The 21599-nt window shown below is 67.1% G+C and overlaps 1 protein-coding gene across 1 annotated transcript in view; it reads right to left on the bottom strand.

Moving 5' to 3' along the window:
• Window positions 1-21008, bottom strand: part of SNTG2 (syntrophin gamma 2) — an 85518-nt gene extending 64510 nt beyond the window's left edge. Inside the window, exons 1-8 of the mRNA XM_038560643.1 lie at window positions 21000-21008; window positions 20808-20885; window positions 20313-20531; window positions 14899-14955; window positions 14761-14818; window positions 7860-7903; window positions 7729-7770; window positions 4280-4367 (exon numbers count right to left, since the gene is read on the bottom strand). Coding sequence (XP_038416571.1) covers window positions 4280-4367; window positions 7729-7770; window positions 7860-7903; window positions 14761-14818; window positions 14899-14955; window positions 20313-20531; window positions 20808-20885; window positions 21000-21008 — 595 coding nt within the window. The remainder of the gene's footprint in view (window positions 1-4279; window positions 4368-7728; window positions 7771-7859; window positions 7904-14760; window positions 14819-14898; window positions 14956-20312; window positions 20532-20807; window positions 20886-20999) is intronic.
• Window positions 21009-21599: the final 591 nt, after the last annotated feature.

Below are 21599 nucleotides of genomic sequence, written 5' to 3'. Positions count from 1 at the left end.
CCAACTGAGTCCCCCGGACGCCCCGACACGTCCGTTTCTCCTGCCCCTTGCGTCCTGGCCATGCTGCACCCAAATCTGCCCGCCCGTGGCTTTGGGGTCCCCGCCCCTCAGGGCCGCGGCGTGAGGTGGCCCCGGGCAGGGACAGAAAGGGCGCCTGCGCCGGTCACACCATCGTCGACGTCCCCATAACTTCCCGGGAACCAGGCTGGAAGCCCCGAGAGTGTTTTATTTGCTTCCTCAAAATACGAGGCTCTGCCCCAGGCGCTCCAGCCAGCGCCGTCGATCCACAGAGCAAGGAAATCAGCTGGGTTCGTGCCTGTCCCAGTCCACGCGGCTCGGGCGCTCGGGGCGCTCGGGGCTCAGGCTCAGGCTCAGAGCACCCTCTCTGGGAAGGACGCCCCCGGCTCTGAACGGCTCAGCGAGACGAAGATGAAGCCACAGACCTTCACGCAACAGCGAATTTTCCAGGGAAAGGAGAAAGCTTTCCTGCCGTTCCCCACACGCGAGGATGGCTTCAAACAGAAGGCGTTCTCCGACGACCCCATCCCGACGTCTTCCGGCACCACCTGAGCACCTGTGGCCCCATCTTGGTGGTGAGGCCACGTGAAGACGAGAACTTGAGACCCCTGCCACGAGCACGAGCACCCAGGTTTGTCCCACGGGGACCTCTGTGCACCCCGCACTGACCCGGGTCCTGGCCTGGGGCCGTCTGGGTGCCTGACGGGGGATGGGGGAGGGTACCAAGGACGCAGAGCTGCAGGATGTGTCACAGCCGGCCACCTGTGACCACGCGTGTCCCGGGAGTGTCCCCCCGGCAAGGACCTGCAGGAAGGGGAGCGCGAGCCTGAGGCCCCGGAGCCCGATTGGCACCGTCTGGGACACGTGAACTCGAGATGCCCTCGAGCTTCACCCATTTCCCTGGATCAAAACCAAGGTCCGGTGACGCCACGTGTGCAGCCCTTCCCGGCCACCGGGCTCGCTCCCCGCAGACAGAGGCTGAGCGCTGGGGCACGCGGAGCTGCAGCCACACCGACGGCCCCTAACCCGCCCCTGCCGTGGAGAGACGCACCGGCCACCCCCTCCCCCGCCCCCGCACACCCCTCTCCACACATGTGGGACGCCGCATTCCTGCATTTACAGTGACCCGCGCAGCCCGAGATCTGGGGAGACGCGCTCGGTCCTCCTCTGCTCCCCCAGGGGTGCTCGCTGGCATCGGGCGACCCCACTGGTCCAGTACCTGACTGCACGGCACCCCCCCAGGACGGCACGGGGCGCCCCTCAGCGTCTCCACGTGGGCTCTCATCTGGCTCCCCGGGCTGGAGAGCAGTCAACGCCTCCCTAAGTCCCGTATCCTCCACGATGGCCAAGGACGGCGCCGCAGCCAAGGGATGCGGGATCGGGGGGTCCAGGCGCGGTCCCCGCTGCGGCGCAGAGCAGCTCCCGCCAGTGATGACCCGATTGCAGGGCGGGGGGGGGGGGGGGGCGAGGCAAGGGCGAGCCTGCCCTGGCGCCACGGCCTGAGTGTGGGAGGCGCCCCGCGTGTCCCCCGCGCTCAGGGCACCAGAGTTTCCTAAGGAACCAAACCACAGCAGGAGGGACGTTTACTGAACGAGCAGAATCAGTGTCCCTGCGGCCGAGGGAGCCTGGGGGCAAGTCCATGTGCCCAGGGGCCCGGCCACAGCTGGCGCCCCTCCTCATGGCAGCCAGAGGCCTTTACAGACATGGGGACCTGGGTGTCCAGCCGACGTCACCTCGCAGGGCCGGCAGGACGCGGCCGGCGGTGCCGGGGAAGCGACGAGGCCGCTGACGGCCGGTGTTGACGCATCTCTCCACAGCGCAGCCCCCTGCCCTCTGGCCGGCAGCTCAGAGTCCCCCGACGTCCCCGGCCGGGGACACGCCCTTCAGGCCCGCGGTGGCTCCGGGTCAAGCCCCTGCTGCTGGCCTGCAGCACCGAGCATCCTTCCCCACCTGCCTCAGGTGCCTGCGGGACAGACGCCTGTGGGACAGATGCTGGGGTCGGGGGCTGGTGGAGGGACGGACACACAGGCCACGAGGGCACCGCCGTCCACGTCCACGATGCCGCACGTGTGACGTCCGTGTGCATGGCCGATACTCGGGGCCTTTCTGTTTTTCTGGAAAGACCCGGGACACCCTGGCGTCCTCGCTCACGGAGCCTGAGGCCGGAGCCCGGGCGGCGGGAGGGCCAGAGGCCGTTGTGGGACGAGCGTCTCAGAGCCACGTCGCTGTACGACATCCCGGGACTCAGAAGGACGAGGACTGACGCTTCCCCAGCCGTCGTGCTGTCGGGCGAGGAAGACGTCCCCACGTCATGCGCCCCAGCTTCCGCGCGCTTTCACCTGCCCACGCGAGTCCCCGTGCTTCACCCGAACGTCGCCTCTGTAGTGACCTGACGGGGTGTCCCCGAGGTGCGTAGGTTGAAGCTAAGTCCCCGAACACGCAGGCGCTGGTGCTGCAGAAGGCGGGGAGGTCACCTTGTAAAAGGTGCCGAGGACATGACGAGCAGGGTCCTCGCCTGACACCGTCCTGCGGGACCTGCGGCCTCCAGGACGTGACATGCTGTGGCGCGGTCACCGCAGCCCAGAGGACCAGCCGCCTGCCGCCTCCCCGCGAGCTGCTGGACGCGCCCACACGCCTCTCCCAGTCCCCGGCACCCGGCGCAGCTGCCAGGGCAGGGCTCCTGTGGCGCCCGCGTCCCCGAGGGTCGTCCTCTCCTGGGGGCTGGCGGGCAGGCTGCTGGGGAGGGACAGCCACCCGGGGAGGGCTGCGGCGCTCTGACCTTCTGTCCTCTCCCGCCCCCTCCCACTGCCCTGGGCGCCCTGTCTCAGCCCCGCAGCCGGCGCTCCGACCCCAGCGCCCCCAGGGCTCGCGTCCAGCGCCCCAACCGCGACATGCCGTCCCCCAGGAAGGGGGCACACGGCCTCTCCCCCGCCCCTCTGCAGCAGCGGGAGGAAGCCCAGCTTCCCAAGAACAGAGGCCGGGGGTGCCGTCGCCCCGTTGGGGTCTGGCAGGGACACGCTGCCCGAAGCCGGTCCACTCTAGTCCTCAGGGAGGGAAGCACAGGGCCTCAGGCCTTCGACCACCGTCAAACGTGGACCCTCCTCCTGCCACAGATGCCCCAAGTGCGGAGGCTGAGCCCCAGATGGCAGGGGACGGGGCGCAGGGGGGGCTCCACGGCAGAGGATGGGGTGTGGGGTGTGGGGCTCCATGGAGGAGGGGGTGCCGGGTGGGGGGGGGCTCCATGGTGGGGGATGGGGTGCAGGGTGGGGGCGCTCCACGGAGAGGGATGGGGTGTGGGGTTGGGGGGCTCCATGGCAGGGGACGGGGTTTGGGGCAGGGGACAGGGTTCGGGGTGGGGGGTCTCCACGGTGGGGATGGGGTGCTGGGTGGGGGGCTCTATGGTCGGGGATGGGGTGTAGGAGCTCCACAGTGCGGGATGGGGTGCAGGGTGGGGGGCTCCATGGGGGACGGGGTGGAGGGTGGGGGGCTCCATGGTGGGAGAAAGGATATGGGGTGGGGGGCTCCATGGCAGGGATGCGGGTAGGGGGATGGGAGGCTCCACAGCAGGGGAGCCGCAGGAGGGAGAGAAGACCAAACACACGGGGTGGCCCTGGGCTGATCCACACACTCACTGGGTGGGAGACCTGACCGCGAGGGGATGTGATGTGACTGCGAGGGGACGAGCACGGCTACAGCCCCGTGAGCACGAAGGTGCCCAGCGCCCGGCCCGGCTGCAAAGACAGGACCCGACCCCGCTCCGCCCCAGGGGGTGACCTTACACCTGCTGTGAGGACACGGCGGCCATGTAGTCGGTAAAGGTCACGGCGACCCCAACATTAACACGTCCTCCTAGACGTGCGACTCGCCACCTGCCACCGGGTCAGGGCTCAGGTATGAGAACGAAACCCCCGCGTGAGCGCAGGGCAGGCTCTGCCCAGTGTAGACTCACCATCATCCCCTGTTCTGTGGTATAAACTCCTCAAGCTGACCCAGATATTTTACCTGCAAACGTGTTTCTCTGCAGGTGCGGGGGGGGGGGGTGACTATACCCAGCGAGCTGACCTGGCGGGGCCTCACAGGACGCCTGGGGATGCTGAGCACGCGGGGTTGCAGGCCCACGCACAGCGGAGGCGTCCCTACGCGTCCCCCCCGCAGAGCACGAGCGCGGCCCCGAGTTGCCCCCGTTGGGCAGCGCCGTCCGTGTGGACGTGCAGGGGGAGCAGGAAACCCCCAGGGCCCCGAAGGTCGCGCGGCCCCTTACCTGACGGGAGGTTCAGAAACGACGGCGCGTCCCTGAGATACTCGACGGTGATGGTCACTTCGTCGCCGGCGCTTCGCAGCAGGTGCACCTGTCGACACAAGAACAGCGACTTGACCATCACGAAAGGACGGGACACAGCTAAAAAGACAAGATCCCTACGCACCTGGCCTGCTTCCTCTGCTCCACGCGGGCGATGACCCCACGGCCCCAGGTACCCCAGGTCGCGTACAGCGGCCCACACCCATGTTCAGGGCAGACCAGCCTCCCGCGCCCTTGAGGACGAGCACCTGAAGGTCAGGTCAGGTGAGGGCTGTTTATCGGCTCAAATCGCCAGTTTTCAGACGTGGGGAGCCAGGAACCGAGACACAGCCACACGCACGAGCTTCGGGGTCTCCATAGGGTTTTACCCCAGAGACACGGGCAGGCGCCCCCTCTGCGCACCCCACGCTTCCCTGCTGGACGTTGGGTCACCCTCAGGGTTTGGGGGGGATGGGGCGTCACGGCCCCCGGACCAGGGGGCACAGTGGGGCATCCCTACTGTCCGCACCGGCCTCTCCACGCGGATAGGATGCAGCAGGACCCGACGGCCACCGGGACCCCTGGGATCCATCACGCACCTGTCGGGAGCGCCGCGCAGGTCGCCGTCTGGCCCAAGCGACCCCACAGCCCACGGCCTGCAGCAGCCCCCCTCTCTGGACATGGGTGGGACGGCAGACGCTCGCCACCTCGAGGAGGGGACGGCCCCGGAGCATCCGAGATGCGCTGAGCTCACGGAGATTGAAGCCTGGAAAGTGAGCGTCCCCCGATGGCAAGTCAGGTCACCGTGACCCGTCTCTGCGGGCAGACACGCGCCGGCCGGCCTGCTCACGCTCTTCCTGACTCGAGACACGCACGTCCCACACGCTCCACGCCTGAGCCCATCGCACCTTCCATCGCTTGAGCCTTTCTGGGGACAAAATGTACTGGGAAGCGCTAACGCTTCCCCCCTTAGTAAAGGCCGACCAGGCCCCCGAGGACCCGGGCACCACAGCGTGTCCTGGGGCAGGTGTGCTGAGTGCCGGCGACACCACGTCGGGTTTGCCGAGTGACGGTGATGCCCGCGGCGCAGGGCTGGAGCAGCTGGGCGGCTCTTCCGGGGGACCGTCGCCCTCCACGTCCTGCGTGCCCGGGGTGTTCTGGCCCCTCCTGGGGTCATGCAGGCTCCACTTCATCCTGCATCGTCTCCATCCTACTGTGACGTCCGTATGTGTGTTCGACAACATCCGTGAGCCCCGACTAAGGGCGTCCACGCTCACCGACGCCTCCAACCCTCTCCCGTCAGCTCAGCCCCTGCAACAACAGGCTCCAGCCTCGACGGCCCGGGAGCTGCATCTGCACACGTGGGGCTGCCCCTGCCCCTAAGGAGACTCGTAACCGCGCCCGTCGGCCTGCACTGTGCTCCTGGGGCGCCTGTGTCCTGTCCCCCCGGGGCTGCGGGTGGCTGCCCGACTCATGCCCAGCTGTGTCAGGTCCTGGGGACGCCAGGCTCATCCTTTGATGCAGCTTCCATGCGACTTTCCCGAGATCTCAACAAAAGCCACTCGAGCACCCAGGGGCTTAGCCAGCCGGGGGGCGGGGCTCCATTGCAGGGTCCTCCCCAGGGTCCTGAGGCCAGAGCCCAGGTCAGGGGTGAGTCGTGGACGCTGGGCCCCATGTCCGAGGCCGCGCCCCATGTCCTCCTGCATCCTGTCCTCACGGGGCCTCCCCCCACCCACACCGCAACCCTGGGGCATGGGGATGGGGGTGGCCTGGAAGGGGCAGGCCGGGCAGTGAGGGCGCAGGGTGACGACAACATCCCCGGGACACGTCCTGCCACACCAAACCACTCCAGCCTCGACGGCCCGGGAGCTGCGCCTGCACACACGCCCCAGGCCTGGCCCCCGACCCGCAGGGTGGCCTCCTCCTCCTCCTGCCCACGCACACGGCTGTCGCGCTCGGCTGCTGACCGGGCCCCGATGCGGAGCGAGGTGCGGAATGTGCCGGAGAGGAGAGGGGTACGTGTCCCACACGTGTCACCTGGAAATAAGCAGACTTCTGTCCTGCCGCGGCACAGAGCTCCTCTGAAGCTTGGGGCAGCGCGGCGGGGTGGGGGGACGAGTCGTCTTGGGGTGCTCGGCATTCGAGCAGGGCTGATGTCCTTCCTTTTCCGATGATTTGCTCTGACGCGTGCTGGTGTGGACCGTGTGATCCATGAGACCTTCGCAGGTTTCATGTGTCTTGCAGGCGCTATGACTGTGACAAGGCGCGCACACACCCCACAACCTGACTGAGAAGCTCGTGGGGCCCGAGGATCGGAGCAGGCCTGTTTCCAAGGTGCCGAGCACTCGCGCAGGCAGGAGTTTGCAGGGGGACGCTGCCTTCCCCGGCCTTCCCCGGGCCGGGGTCCCTCGGGGTCGCGCCCTGTCCGTCCCCCGAGAAAGCAAACCTGCGCAGAGGAACCCACCCGGCGCGCGGCTGGACCGTGACAGGTGGGGGTGCCCCAGCCGCGGGCACCGACACCCACACCACGGTCCCTCGAGACCCACAAATGTTGCTCCCGGCCATAAGTGCCTCCCCAATGCCTGGCGTGGATCGGGGGCCGAGCGTGGCCCCGAGGGAAGAGGAGGGGTGCACGCGAGCTCCTGGTGGGCGGGCAACAGCACGGGCTGCAAGCCGCAGTCCCAGAGCTCAGTGGGCCCCACTCGGGTGACCGTCGGGGAGCAGCTGTCACCCGCGCCGGGAGCTGAGGCTGGTTTTATGGAAAGTTGAACCCTGAGGAAGGGACGCCTGCCGCCCCCTCGGGGCTGTCACAGGCTGAAATCACGCCTGTTCCCCGTGAGGGGCGGTGATGCCAGTGCCCCTGGACCAGGTGTTCTGGGCTCACCCCCCCCGGGCCACCCCTGCCCTGCCCTGGGCCCCCCGGAGACCCCTTCACCCCCCCCCCCCGTCACTTGAGACGCCCTGCGGAGCCACCCGGCCCGCCCCCGCCCCATGTGCACCAGGGCCCCTCACGTCCTCCCTGTATCCTGCAGCCTGACCCGACCCAGAAGGACGGGGTCCCCGTCCCGGGCCGTCCGCAGGTGTGTGCCCCACAAGCCACCCTGCCTGCCCATGGGATGCGGAGCGCCCAGAGCACGCCTGCCGCGCCCGCAGTCCCCAGCGTGCAGCTCCCGGGTCGGCGCGGAGCAGCACCAGCGCCCCGCACGCCTCTGCAGGCCCGTCGCCGGCCAGCACGCACCGCCCGCATGGCCCGCACACGGCGCAGGGTGCAGCCAGGGGCCTCAGCGACGCGCCCGCTAGGCCCTCGGGCTTCTCTCCCCTTCTCAATCTCCGCGTCTATGACCCACTCGGTGAAACGTAATTTAGAGAGAAAAACACTAACCAAAGGACACGACAAGCAGAACCAAAGTTAGAAGACGAGCCACACTTACCACCTCTCCGTGGGTCGCGTTTTCTACGTTAATGCCGTTGACCTGAACAGACGACAAATGGAGAAGGTTGAGGATGACAATTGATCACCGTAGTGTACACAGAGCCGACGGCTGCGCTTCGGAGCACTGACCTGCAGGATGGCGTCTCCCACGAACAGCATCCCCGTCCGGTCGGCTGCAGGGTCGCAACAGCGGCACAGGTGTTAGCAGACGTTCAGGGACACCGTGCACTCGCCCGAGCTTAGGGTCGCAGCATCTGGGGTGGCTCGTGTGGGGGCACATGCATGTTCATGAGCGTGCACACACGTGTGCATGGGGACTGCGTGGGCGTGCACGCGAGGGTGGGTGACTGTGTGGGCACGTGTGTGCATGAGAGCACACAGGTGGGGCATGTGCATGCGTGGGTGTGTGCACGTGTATGTATGGCTGTGCGTACGCGTGCATGTGTGGGTGCATGTGCGTGCATGTGTGTGGCTGGACATGCAAAGGAATGTGTGTGCAGGAGGGCGCACATACGTGGGGTATGGGCAATGTGTGCATGTGAACACGTTTGTGTACCAGTACGCATGTGTGCACACCTGTGTGAACGTGTGTGCATGAGTGTGCATGTGAACACGTGTGTCTGGGTGTGTGCACGCCTGTGGGTGACCACGTGCATGCAAGCTCGTGTGTGTCAGTGTGCGTGGGGCACGGCAATGTGGGTGCACAAGGGCCGGCAATGTGGGTGCACAAGGGCCTGCATGCGCGTGCAGGGGCTGCGTGTGTGCACATGCGCGTGCGGGGGCCCCTGAGGAGGCAAGATGGCAGCAGCGCAGGAGCAGCCCCACCCGGCGAGCAGACAGACCAAGGCTAAGCACGTTAAGAGAGTTACCTCCACGACACGCGTGTGTTCACAACACGGAACATGAATATCACGTGCCCACAGACATGCGCGTGCCCGCTCTTCCTCGGGAAGGACTCCACACACTCGCGTGTGATTAAAGACTCGGTGCGGAGGACACGGACGGGAAGGCGCCCGGGGAGCCCGAGCACAGCCGCCCGACACTACGGCGTGTCCACTTCCGCCCCGTGAGCTGGCTTCAGTCTTTAGTGTTTGGTTAAATACGGGAGCCGGCGCCGTTCCAACCGGCAGCCGGCCCCAGGCCCACGCACGCCCGACGCTGCCGCTAGCGATGCCATCCCTGGTCTCCGACGAGCATCGCACACGACGAGAAGGCAGCACGGCCTTTAGTTTGCCAACCGCCACGGTCCTGAGTTCAGGGAATCGACCAAGTTCTCGTCTACACGGACTCTGCCCAGGAAGCCCCCCCCGCGCCCCGACCGACCCGTGCGGCCCGAGCCGGGGCAGGAGCAGGACAGGCTGGCGTCAGGGGCTCACTCTCTGTCAGGTGGAGCCCGCGCCGGGCAACACGGGGCTAACGGACGCTGGGCCTACACGGGTTTTGTGGAGTCTCACGTGGTCAAGTCCACATCCGACTCCGGCCTGACCCACGAGAGGTGCGGGCGGCGGGCAGCTGAGGCTCGGCGCAGGACACCTAGTCTGTGGGCGCGCCGGGACCTCGGGAAACCCCAGAACACACGTGCCAGGGTCCTGCCCGGAGGCCGGGCAGGAACCAGGTGGGTTCACATGGGGCTCGGTCAGGTGGATGGGCTGACGCAGGACGGGCCAGGGAGGGGGCGCCGAGCCCTAGACGCACATGCACCCACACGCACAGCCATACACACACGTGCTCACACCCACGCATGCACGTTCCCCACCTGTGTGCTCTCATGCACACGCGCGTCATGCATGCACGCAGACCTGCGTCCCACTGGCAGGTGCGTCCTTCGGGGCCTCAGACCCTCGCACACTCCCAGCCCCGCCCACCCCAGCTGAGCCCCGAGCTTCCGGTTCCGGCCGTGGGACCCGCCCCAGTCCTGGCTGAGGGGACAGCCTAGTAACTGGGCCACATTCTCACGGGGTCATCAACTGACGTCCCCGCTGCCCGGCACCTTGCGGCGCTCCCCCATGAAGCCCTCAGTGGCTCACACGGTCCATCCTGCTGCTGCCCCAGGACGCCGACCGAGGGAAAGCCCCAGATGGCAGCTCAGCGTGGCGCACCCCTGGAGGGAAGGGGGGACTGCCCCGCCCAGCGCCCCCGACAGAGGGGTGGTCCTGACGCCCTGATGGCCTCTGCCGACCGCAAGACCCAGCTGGGCCGGCCTCTCGCTCATGTCCGATCTTTGTGCGTCGGCGAGATCTCCCCGCCCGTCGCGTCACGGCGAGGACAGTGAAGCCAACCAGGACCAACGACCTCCTCGATTCCGCGTCGAGACTCCAGGGCCGTCTCCAGAACGGGCATCCTACGCGCACCAGCCGCGAGGCCCCGGTGGCGTTTCCATCCTCGGACCGGAGCCGGCGAGCGAGCTCTCCCCACACCCTCCGGGGTAGTGGGCCTTCCACCGCGGAGCTTACATCTCCGGTAAGGTGGCTACGGTGCGTTCTGCACACGCTCACACATAGGTGTGTAGAGGCACACGGGTCTGTGACGACACACAGGCCCGGCCCGAGCACGGGCATCCACGTGTGCACGCGTCCAGGTACCGATCCTGCTCTTCCTCCAGGCCGAGGTCCTGCGCAGTCCCCGGGGACCAGGCGTACGCAGCAGGGACGGTTGTCAGGGAGGGCGGTGGGCGGGGGTCGCAGAGCTGCACGCGGAGGCGCGGGGCCCCACGCGGCCTGGGCTGCGATCCTCACCATTTCCTCTGCCCCTTATATCCTATTCCTTCGTGTCATCATTAGAAAAACAAAAGCCCACGAGTATGCAGGCGCTTCCCGTACACATTTTAGACATTTCTGTACAAGGTAAAGGCGGCGCCGCCCCAGATGCACGACTGCGAGGCGCTGAGGTCAACCGGAGACTCGAGGAACAAGTGCTCACCAGCTCGTTCGTCACCGCGAAACAGAGGCCTAACCGGGACGAGACGCTGGAGTTTCCAGATTTGAGCAGCACAATTTCACTACGTCACGTCTAAGATTTTTTTCGCAGTTGGGTAACCACCGGTGGCTCCTCAACCAGTAACAAGTAAAGAGTCAGGCGGCAACGGCCACACGTTGCCGGAAATTTATGCATAAAACACAGTAAATTAGGAACAATTTCCGTGTGAACCCGGAACCTCGAAGAGTTTTCACGCTCGCTCCGCGACGCGGTCCCGCAGCCGCCGCACCTGCCCTCCCACTCGTCCGCGCGTCCCCGTGCGCCCCTGGCTCCCTGGCAGGACCGAGCGCACGCCCGGCGCAGATGCAAGCGCACAGCCTGGGAAGGCAGCTACGAGCTCCTGCAACAGGAGAACCAGGGAGAAGCAGCGGAGGAGGCGGGGTGCAGCCAGAAAGGGCGAGGGCCCAGCAGGGACGTGACCGTCACCACGTGGCGAGCAAGAAGAAGGGCGCAGCGCTGTGGGCCCTAAAGACGGAGCAGTCGAGGGCCTGGGTGGCTCAGTCGGCTGAGCTTCTGCCTTCGGCTCAGGACGCTGCTCGAGCTCCACGTCGGGCTCCCCACTAGTGGCAGCCTGCTTCTCCCTCCCCCTGCCTGCGTAGGCCTGGGGTCCACTTCCAGTTAAGGGGGTGACAGGCTGCTCGAAGGCCTCCTCCTCCTCGGATGAGCAGATGGCCCTTCCCAGGGTTCGCCGCCCCGTGTCTCCGTGCCCTACGGGGGCCGTCTTGCAGGTGTAACCGGAGCGGAAGCCCTGGCTGCTCAGGACGGCTCCGCGGAAGGATGGGCGAGCTGGACGCGGACGACTGGACGTGTGCCGTGCTGAGGACAGGCCCCGCTCCTTTGGGGCACCTCACGGCCCCACGCCTCCCCACCTGGACCTGAATCCACGACCTCCGTGATGCTCATTCTCGGCCCCACCTCACGGGGTCTTGGGAGTCGGCCCTGGGGCCTCGGACCATCTCTGTGGTGCACGTGACCCAGCGTCCCCACTGCACGACGAGGGTGCCGCACGTCCCCACTGATAGGCTCCCTCAAGGTCCACGGTTCACGCCTGGGCGCAGGGGGTGCCGGCTCATCCACGGCTCTCGTCACAGTACCATCGACAACCGATGTTACGCCCTGTGTCCGTGCGTGTGCCCTGGCCTCCCCGTGCAATGCACACTTGGGAGGGCACCATCCGCGGGAGGACAAGCTAGTGCCTGGAGCTCTGCCCATGCCCGAGAGCGAACGGGCACGGCCTTACACGGGGCACGGTGTGCCGGCGCTGCCTGCAGAGCCGAAGAGCACCAAGCGCTTCGGGAACTACATGGAAGGTGCAACCCCGGCCAGGCTCCCAGTCTGCACCTCCCTGGGCCCCCAGTTGCACCCCACCTGGTCCCCCAGCTGCACCCTGCCCGCACCTCACCCATGCCCTCAGTTAACCCCACCCAGCCCCCAGCCACACCCCATCCGCACCCCACCCAGCCCCCCAGCTGCACCCCACCCAGCCCCCCAGTTGCACCCCACCCAACCCCCTGGCCACACCCCAGCCGCACCCCACCTGCACCCCCCCAGCCACACCCTGCCTGCGCCCTGCCCGGTCCCACAGCTGAACCCCACCCACACCCTCCCTGATTCCCCAGCCACACCCCATCTGCACCCCACCTGGCCCCTCAGCTGCACCCCACCCACACCCTGCCCTTGCCCCCGGTTGCACCCCACCCAGCCCCCCATCTGCGCCCCGCCCACGCCCCGCCCTTGCCCCCAGCAGCTCCCCTCTGTGGATGTCACATCCTTGGGAAATCACCCGTTAATTCAAATGCTCTTGCTCCAAGCCCCTCAGCCTCACACAGATAACCGCGCACCGGAAGGCACGTACCTGCCATGGGCTGTGACCCCCCCACGTTCCCCTGACCCCCGGAGCCACCGCGTATCCGACCCAAGGCCACTGGACGCGGCTGCCGCTATGGACACAGGGACCCTGCGGGGCTGGCCGGCAGCTCAGAACGGCACCCGGGCTCCCTTCAGAGCACACGCGGGTCGGCCGCTCGCTTCCATGCTCCCCAATGTCCCCCGCGTGCGAGGCCCCTCCTGCGCACGTGCCCGAGCCACCAGCGCGCCTGCTCCCCATGGCAGCCCCGTGGCCCTTGGACGTACGACAGATGTTACCGGCCGTCCGCAAAGTCCTCGCCCGCAGGTCCGCCCAGGCTGTCCGCGTGCCCCTTCATGTGCACGGCCAGCACCCTGTCGACGGCTGCGTCCCCGGAGCTCGTCGCACCAACACCCCTCACGCCCATCCCCGCACAGGCGAGTTCATGCATGGCGGCCGCCTCCTGGACGTGGGGGCCTCCCCGCGCTGCCTGGTTTCCCAGGTCTCTGACAGCAGGTTTGCAGCTGACGCCCCGAACACGCGACGCCCCGAACATGCGTTCTCCCCAAGAGCTTGTCAACGTGGCTGCACGAGTGGCAGCCCGATGGCCCCTCGACCCTACAGCTTAGAGCCGCCCCATTCCTGACCCCAAACCAGCAGGACGTCAGGTTCCCCAAGTGGGAGGTGGAAGCTGCGTCAACGGCTGGGCCTTCCCTCTGGGGACGGCGACACCTGCCGCCACCAGGGCAGGACTCCAAGCCGCAGAGGGTGCTGGCCATCTCCCCGGCCCGACAGGGTCCCACCTCCCACCACCCACCCACCCGGAGTCTCTGGTCTCCAGGAGCAAATCCCAACTCGCCAAGTCGCCGGACTGCGTAGTGGTTTGGATGATGCAAAGTGGTGATTTAAACCTTTTTTTTTTTAAAGAATTTATTCACGAGAGACACAGAGAGAGGCAAAGACACAGGCAGAGGGAGAAGCAGGCTCCAAGCAGGGAGACCGACGCAGGACTCGATCCCAAGACCCCAGAATTATGCCCTGGGCCGAAGGCAGGTGCTCAACCCCTGAGCCCCCAGGTGCTCCTGAAATCTTTTATTTCTGCACGAATGAGTCACAGTCGGTGTCCCCATGCGCTCGCCTCTGCAGGACGCGGTGGACGCCCAAGGCCTGGACTGGCTCTCAGGCGTCCCTGGGCTGCCGGGTGCTCTGACATGGGGCTGCAGGCGGGCAGGCGGGCGAACAGTACGAGCGTCTGAGAGAAAGCAGAGCAGGTCCTCCAGTGCTCCCTCCGGCCGGATCCCTAGTGCGGGGCGTCAGTGTTCAGGAGCCCAGTTCACGTGGGTCACCGCACCCCGGCCCCTGATTTCAGGTCCACGGACCCAAGAGGCCCCTTCCCCCTTCCCGTTCACGTCCGGCTCGGGGACAGGAGTCCCTCCCTGCACACGCAGCCCGGGGTCCCACGCTCCCACCCTGGCAGGGTGCACGGTCGCAGGGGACCAGGTCAGGGCGCCTGGGTGGTCGGGTCGGGTCTGACCCCTCGTATCAACTCGGGGCATGACCTCAGGGTCTGGGATCGAGTCCTGCGTCGGGCTCCCGGCTCAGCCAGCAGCCAGCTCCCCCTCCCCCTGCCTGCACTCACTCGCTCTGTCAAATACGTAAATAAACTCTTAAAACAAGGAAGGAGCTGAGCTCCTACACACCATCTAACAAAGTGAATTTACTGGAAAGCTCTCCCTGCTGCAAAAACAGCCGCCCAACCCGGGAGTGTGGGCAGGAACCCCACGTGCACCTTCCACTTCTGCGCACGGTGACCTGAGGCAGCGGTGGGTGCGGTGTGCTCGCCCCCAAGGCCCACGCGGCCGCTGCTCCTGGAGGGCGGGACGCGGCTGTTCCCGAAGACGCTTCGTGAGCGCGGCCGACTGCAGCCAGGGGCGCCTGGTCACCTGCCGAGACTGCCCGGCGTCCCAGCCCCTGTGGTCCCCGAGCCCGGAGCGCAGCTCCGATGGCCCCGCGGGGAGTCGGTACCTCCTTAAGGGCTTGGGGTGTCGGCGGAGGTGAATCCGCACGGCCGTGTCGGGGGGCGCAGAGGAGATGGACATAAAACAGCAGCCAAACCACGAAGCCGACAAACAGCGCAGCCGCCCGCCAGCCTCCAGCGCGCCGCCTGACGAGCCGCCCCCGGTGCACAGCAGCGTCCGGCCGCGTTACCTGTGTGGCCTCTGAACATCCTCGATATGACGACAGGGACCCTGTGCTCAGCGCCTCCCTGGAACGCACACGGACGGAGGGTTAGGGCCGCGCCGACCCGCGCACGGGGGAGCCTCACGGGGAAGGACACGTGCCTACCTTGATGCTCAGACCCAAGCTGCCACCGGGCTGTCTGCGAAGCGTAACAGTTCTGTGCTTTAAGAGATTTTAGAAAACAGAATAAGTTTAGGTTAAAACGCAGCATCACAGTGAGTGCAAAATGCAGATAAAAGATTCTTTGTTTAAACTGAAGTCACCGTTTGAAACACGTTTGCAAAGGGACCCCTGCTCACGTGCTCACGTTCAGCAGCCTCGCCCCTGCAGGCGGAGTTCCTGGGCCACAAGGACGCTGATAAACCAGCGGACGGACGACGGACACACGGACAGGCCCTCCCACAACCGCATGCACGATGCTCGGCCGAGTCCTGCAGGGGCCCCGCCTGCGCTGGTCGAGGGTCGCAGGCCCCAGAAAGGGCCACGTGCCCGGGGACAGGCCGGCGAAGCTGCAACCGCTCCCAGCGCACCCGTTCTTCCCACGGCCCCAGCCTGGCTCCCTCCCACCGCTCCTCTTGCGAGTCCCACCACTTCCAGGCCCGTGTCTCAGGGGTTGGCGTTGAGCCTCACGTGCTTGGAATCCCCGTCTTGGGCTCACGCGGCTGGTGGTGACGAAGCCAGGGGTCTGGGCACGGCTGCAACCAGCAGCGACTCCAAGGACGTACATGGTTACGTCACCAGCAAGGCTCTGCGTGGTCTACACCCACCATCGACCGTCAGCCAGCCGTGCCAGCCGAGGGGGCGGAGGGGGCAGAGGGTCACGCGGCTCCAGCCCCAGAAGGATTTTATGGGAATACCAGGAATGTCACGCTTCCTCCTGCTTCCAAGCGACAGTGTAGACACTGTTGGTCTGTTTGGTCGAGTGTGGGTGCGAGCATGGTGACTGGGGACAAGGCAGGGGCTGCAGGGCCGCGGGACCCGGGATGAGGACAGAGCCAGGGTTTACGGGGCGTCTGTCCCACCCCAGGAGGTCACACTTCACCTGGGAAGCTCGCCCTGCACGCCTCCCTGTGGGTGTAACGCTCCCGCCGGGGACCGTGTGGGTGAGGGTCGGGGACGTGGCTCCAGGCCGACGGGACGGACCTGGGTGTCTGTCGCCCTGAATGCTGGGAGCACGACCCAGCCACGCAGAGGGCCACGGAAGGAGATGCGACCCGAGTCCCGGGGCGGGAGGACGGCGCAGCCCCTGTGCGTGCGGAGCTTCCCCCACAAAGCCCCGGAGCCTCGGGAGGATCGTGGGGGAAAACAGAAAACGGTCGCCTTGTGGCAAAATGGGTCCATGCGCGCAGAGCTCCGGGGCGCCCGTCCCAACAGGTGAGGAAGGGACACAGGTCGCCGACGCTCCACCACGTGGGTAAGGAGCCCGCAGACCCCGCGGCCCGGTCTTCACGTTACCGTATCCACTCCCTGCCACCCGTCGACTTGCCTTCAGAGCAAACGAGGCTGCGTGACGGGACGCCTGCGAGGCCGAGATCTCCATCTGCAAGTTGAGGGTCACGTTCCCACGTAGGAAGTGGCCCCGCGCCCAACTGCCTGCCCCCCAACCCATGTCGCCGTCCCATCCCCGTGGGACGGTATCTGCAGAGGATCTGGGCTGGAGGGTCACAGGCTGGGCCGCCGTCCGCAGAAGAACAGGAAGGGGGACCCCAGCACGGGCCGCGGCGGGCATGGCGGGGGGATGCCGTCGGGGGTGGGCAGCCTGGGCCGCGGACACGGAGCAGCCCCGGGAACTCCGGGAAAGTGCCAGGCTTCACAGAAGCGTCAGGATGCGGAGGCTCTCGGGAAGAGCTTCCCGGTCTTCCAAACTCCCCCGTGCAGCGCGGAGGCATCGCTGGGTCCACACGGGGAGGAAGGCTCGGCTGTCGGGCGCTCGTGATGGGGGCGGTGTCCGTACCCGGGCTCCAGCTTGACGGTGGCCTCGTCCGTACGTAAGAATTCCGAGTTTCAGAACAGGACTTGTGAGCATCCATGGATGGCAATGAAACCAGGCGTCCCCGGCCCAGGCCCCACCGGCGGGTCCCGACCCCCCGTGACCTCACAGCCACTCCAGACACCGACGGCTGGACTTAAAGTCCTGGAGAAGCTCCTAAAGCCTCCTGCGGGCCGACCCGCAGGTGCACACGGGCGTCATCCCACGGCATCTCCTAACTCCACCGCCCGGCTGGTCGTCCTTCATCGTGGGGTCCACGTCCCCCCGACGGGACACACCTGTCCCCCCACACACGGTCTCCTCCGGCCAGGCTGCTCCTGCTCGTCGGGGAACAATCACCAAGTCAGTCAAGCATCTAATGAGACTTGCAGAGAATGAAGTCTGGAATCTAAAGTATTCAAAAACCCCGTTCCCAGCCCAATCCGGCCGTGTTCCTCACAAACCTAAGAGACGAGGTCCTCACGGAGATACCGTCTCATCCCTTGGTCCCGAACCGGGCTTTGACGGTTACGTCCGCCTGACGTAGGGAGCGGAGAACGGGCAGCGAAGGGCACCGCGGGGCATGAGCCCAGGGAGGAAGCAGCATCAGGTGACGACAGGGCCGCGTCCCCGAGCACCGAGCCGGGCAGCCCGCGGCGACCTGGGGAGACGGCCCGACACCAGGCTCCCCGGCTCGGGAAGTTAACACAAGTCTGACTCTTTTGCTCCAAACTGAAATGCCAGCCGAGTCCTCCGGGCGCCTGCTACGGAAGAGGTGAACCCAGGGCTCGACGACGTCGTGACGCGTGGAGCCCGGGGCACCGGCCGCAGCGCCTGCCGTTCCTCAGCCGACTCCACTGACCCGCCCGCGCCCCTTTTTCTAAAAACACCTCTAGACTTTTAAGACCTTTAAACCCTTTTTCGAAGCAGCAAAGAGGGGAAGCAGCCAGTGCGACGGCGCGGAAGCCACCACCCGGCCCTCGGGGCGCAGAACCTGCCGCCGTGCAGGCCCCTCCGCCCAGAACCCGCCGGCTCCTAGACCCGAGGCCTGATGCCCGTCAGCGGCACCAAGTGAGATCGGCCGTCCTGCCGGACGCGGCCGCTGCCTCCGGGGAGCCCACCCTGGGGAGCCCACCCGGGGCCCAGCTCCCGCCGGCGCGCGCGAGGCTTCGGGTCCTCTCCCAGACGGCGATCCGCGTCTCCTGCGTTGACGGACTGGACACAGGTGTGGGCTCCCTGCTCTGTCTTCATCTTGGTGCACAGACACCCCCATTGGGAGCTCGCTGCGTCACTCTCCATGGCCGTCATGCTCCCACGACCCCCCGTGTCCGCGCAGGAGACGCCCCCGTGATGCAGCCCCGGCCTGCATGGGAGCCCCAAGTGTCCGATGCCAACGTCCGCAACGGTCTCCATGTCCGCTCCCCGAGGCCAGGACTTCCTGGTGCTCCTGCTGTGGCAGGGGACAGAGGGGGCACGACCTGTACCCGCTCGGCCCGGGTCGTGCAGGTGGACGGACGCCGGCTCCCCCGCTTCCCCGCGCACGCCAGAGGGGCCGACGCCAGAACTGGGCTCGTTCCCTGCCGCGGACACGCCGCCCGTCCTCCTGCGCTCCCGCTCCCTGCGAGGCTCTCCGAGGGTGTCCCCAGGGCCCAGGCCGGCAGACGGGCGGCGGACATTAAGCTGAGCTCAGACCCCGAACCCCTGCATCCTACACGGGAACGCGAGGACACAGTCCCCTACGGCACCCCCACCGGGACTGTAAGCGCGGACCAGCACCCGCGCCCTCGCACCCTCCCCGGGAGCACCCACCCCCTTGTGCGGACTCAAACCAGGAGCATAAACTCAGGACTCAGGAAGACGTGTCACCGTACAGGGATGAGCAGAATAAATCAATCTAAACAGACTCTGAAACATGGGAAAAAGCTACTTCTTACCCTACAAACAGACATTTTCTTTAGGTGATAAGGGGGAAGGGGGAGGAGAAGGGGGATGGGAGGAGGGGGGGGAGGAGGAGGGGGAGGGGGAGGGGAAGGTGGGAGGAGGGAGGAGGATTTCCTAAACGGTCACCAACACTTCCCTAACGCCGCTGCCCCAATCCCACCAGGACAAGTGGGCTGGGAGGTAGAAGGAGGGGCTGGTGACCCGCGCCCTCCAACCCTGACCCCGACCACAGGGAGGGCAGCGGCAGTGGGGGCAGCACCCGTCCCCCGCCCTCTGTCCCGACCTGCAGGGAGCGTCCAGAACGGCGCCAGCGACCGGGGAGGGCGCAGGAGGGGCAGGCGAGGTCCCGGGAGGCGCAGGAGGGCTTCAAGCGGGAGGCACGTGCACCTGCGTCCTCCACGTGTGTGAGGTGCACACGAGCCCGGCATCGCTTCTGGGGGGAGCGCATCGGCCGTCCCAGGACGGACCCCACACTCTGCCATCTGCGCCCATGGAGGACACTCTGGGTCGAGGCTAGAGATGGGGGCAGGGCTCCGAGCACCACATTTCCAAGGAGAAGGTCGTGAGGACCCAGAGAACCACAGAGTATGACCCGGGGCCACGGCGAACGGGACGGGGTCGCGGCGAGGATGTCCCCAAACAGGGAGAACTGCTGTGCAGTATGTGACTCCCGCGCGGCGTCCGTGTGGCTCCTGCCTGGGCCTGCGCAGCGACACGTGGCGTCCGTGTGGATGTGGACGTGCTGTCGGAGCCGCGCAGGAGGCGGCAGGTGTGTCCCATCTCAGCCGAGCTCCCCGGAGGCCCCCAAGCTCTTTCCCGTCATCTCCAGGCAACACTGTGTGGCATCGAAGCAGCACGTCGCTTCCCCGTCGGAGAAGTTCAGGCCAAGTGACCGAGGCCGGAAGGACGCAGCGTGGGCAGCGAGGCCCCTGGTCGGTCCCGGGACGCCGGGGACGGAGGAGCAGCTCCCAACAGGACGTCGCGGCTCCATTGCTGCTCCCACTTCCGGCAGCAGGTGCTCGGCCATAGGTGACCCTCATTCCGCGTCTTCTCCGTTTCCACGAGAACGTGTCCACTTCACACCGTGGCCCGTGGGGCGGGGGTGGGGGTGGGGGGTGACGGCGCTCACGGGAGAAACTAGGAAGGCAGGGAGGGCGCCACGCGGGGGACACGAAAACCATGGGGGCGGCTGTTCCTTAAGGAAGAGCCCCAGAGCCGTAAGTGGTCAACCCGCCCGTGTCCCCCCGTGTCCCCCGCTGCCCGCGTCCCCCCCATGTGTATCCACCATGTCCCCCCGCCCATGGTCTCCCTCTACAGGCCCCCCACCCACATCCCCCCACCACCCGCATCCCCCCCTTGTGCATCCCCCCATGTCTCCCCCCACCTGCATCCCCCCACATGCATCCTTGCTGCCCGCGGCCCCCACCCCCACGTGCCCCCCATGTGCATCCCCCACATCCCTTCCCGCCCACGTCCCCCCTCACCTGCGTCCACCTCCCACCCGTGTCCTTCCTGCCCGCAGCCTCCCGCCCGCCCCCCCGCACCCGCGTCCCCCCACCCCCTGCGGAGCCCGCAGAGCTATCGGAGCCCGGGGGCGCAGGGCACTCACGTGTGCGCAGTGGCTGCCGCCCCGGACGCAGACCACGTCCTGCTTCTGGATCGTGAGGACGTCCTTTGTCAGCCTCAGGCGGACGTCACAGGCGCCGCCCGGCCCCTCGTGGTGCAGCCGGGCGAGGCCGGTCCTGGGCTGCGGGCGAAGCAGAGGGCGTGAGCGCGGACGGGGCCACAGCACGTGGGGTCGGCCAGAGCACCCAGCGGCCTCGTCAGTCTAAGCACAGTCCGGACTCTGACGTCTCTGAACGGTTTTTACGGGATTTAAATAAGGACCTTCTTAAAAGAAAATCAGTTTTCTCTAAAAGCTACAAGTTACTGCTCTTGTTGGAATCTATTTTTCTACCTGTACAAAGGCTGCGGTCCCGCTCTCCCCAGGGCCGTGTGGGCGGCGACCAGGGCTCCAGAGGCTAAGCGAGCACCTGTGTGAGGATCTCCTGCAGCAGCGAAGGCCGAAAATGAGCAAAACTCGTCTGAGGATCCTGGTCGTTACCGGAACCCCCGTGTCAGCGGTGGCCGCGGGCTGGGCCGGCTCGGGGGGCTTCCGGGGGGAGGCGGGGCCGGGGGCTCCCTCACCCGCCCGACACGGCAATCGGGGGGTGGTCAGGAGGCGGGAGGCCGGCAGTGAGGACGGAGGACGAAGTCAGGCTCACGGACCGGGGTGGCCTCCACGTGTCAGACGCACGGTCGGCATCGACTTCGGGTGCCCTGCCAGGCCCAGGATGGCCACGTGCACAGAGCTGCCCCACAGCCTCAGGGTCACCCTGCATGCAAGGGTGGGGAGGGGCCTGCGGGGTGGGGAGGGGCACCCAGGGGTCGGGAGGGGGCACGTGGGAGTGGGGAGGGGGCACGTGGGGTGGGGAGGGGGCACGTGGGGGTGGGGAGGAGGAACGCGGGTATGGTGAGGGGCCCATGAGGGTTGGGAGGGGGAATGGGGGGTTGGGAGGGGGCACGCGGGGTGGGGAGGGGGCACGCAGGGGTGGGGAGGGGGCACGTGGGGGTAGGGAGGGGGCACCCAGAGTAGTGCCGGGGCATGCGGGGTGGGGAGGGAGCATGCGGGGTGGGGAGGGGGCAGGATGCTCGGTGAGAGGGCAGGGGCTGCCCCCTTGGGCCAGGGCCCTGAGGACGGGCCCAGGACACGGATGCCCACCCTGGGGGTCCCAGGGCAGCTGGCGAGCAGGGAACACGTGGGCGCGACCAGCCTGCCCCGGCCGCCCCACCTCCACCCTGCGGGCTGTGCGCTGGGCCTCCCGGCTGGACCGAGCGCAGGGGCTGCGACTGAGCA

The sequence above is a fragment of the Canis lupus genome, chromosome 17 (genome assembly GCF_011100685.1).
Source record: "Canis lupus familiaris isolate Mischka breed German Shepherd chromosome 17, alternate assembly UU_Cfam_GSD_1.0, whole genome shotgun sequence".
Classification (NCBI taxonomy): Eukaryota; Metazoa; Chordata; class Mammalia; order Carnivora; family Canidae; genus Canis; species Canis lupus.
Note: the sequence above shows the minus strand (reverse complement) of the source record. Positions and strands in the feature narration are given on the sequence as shown.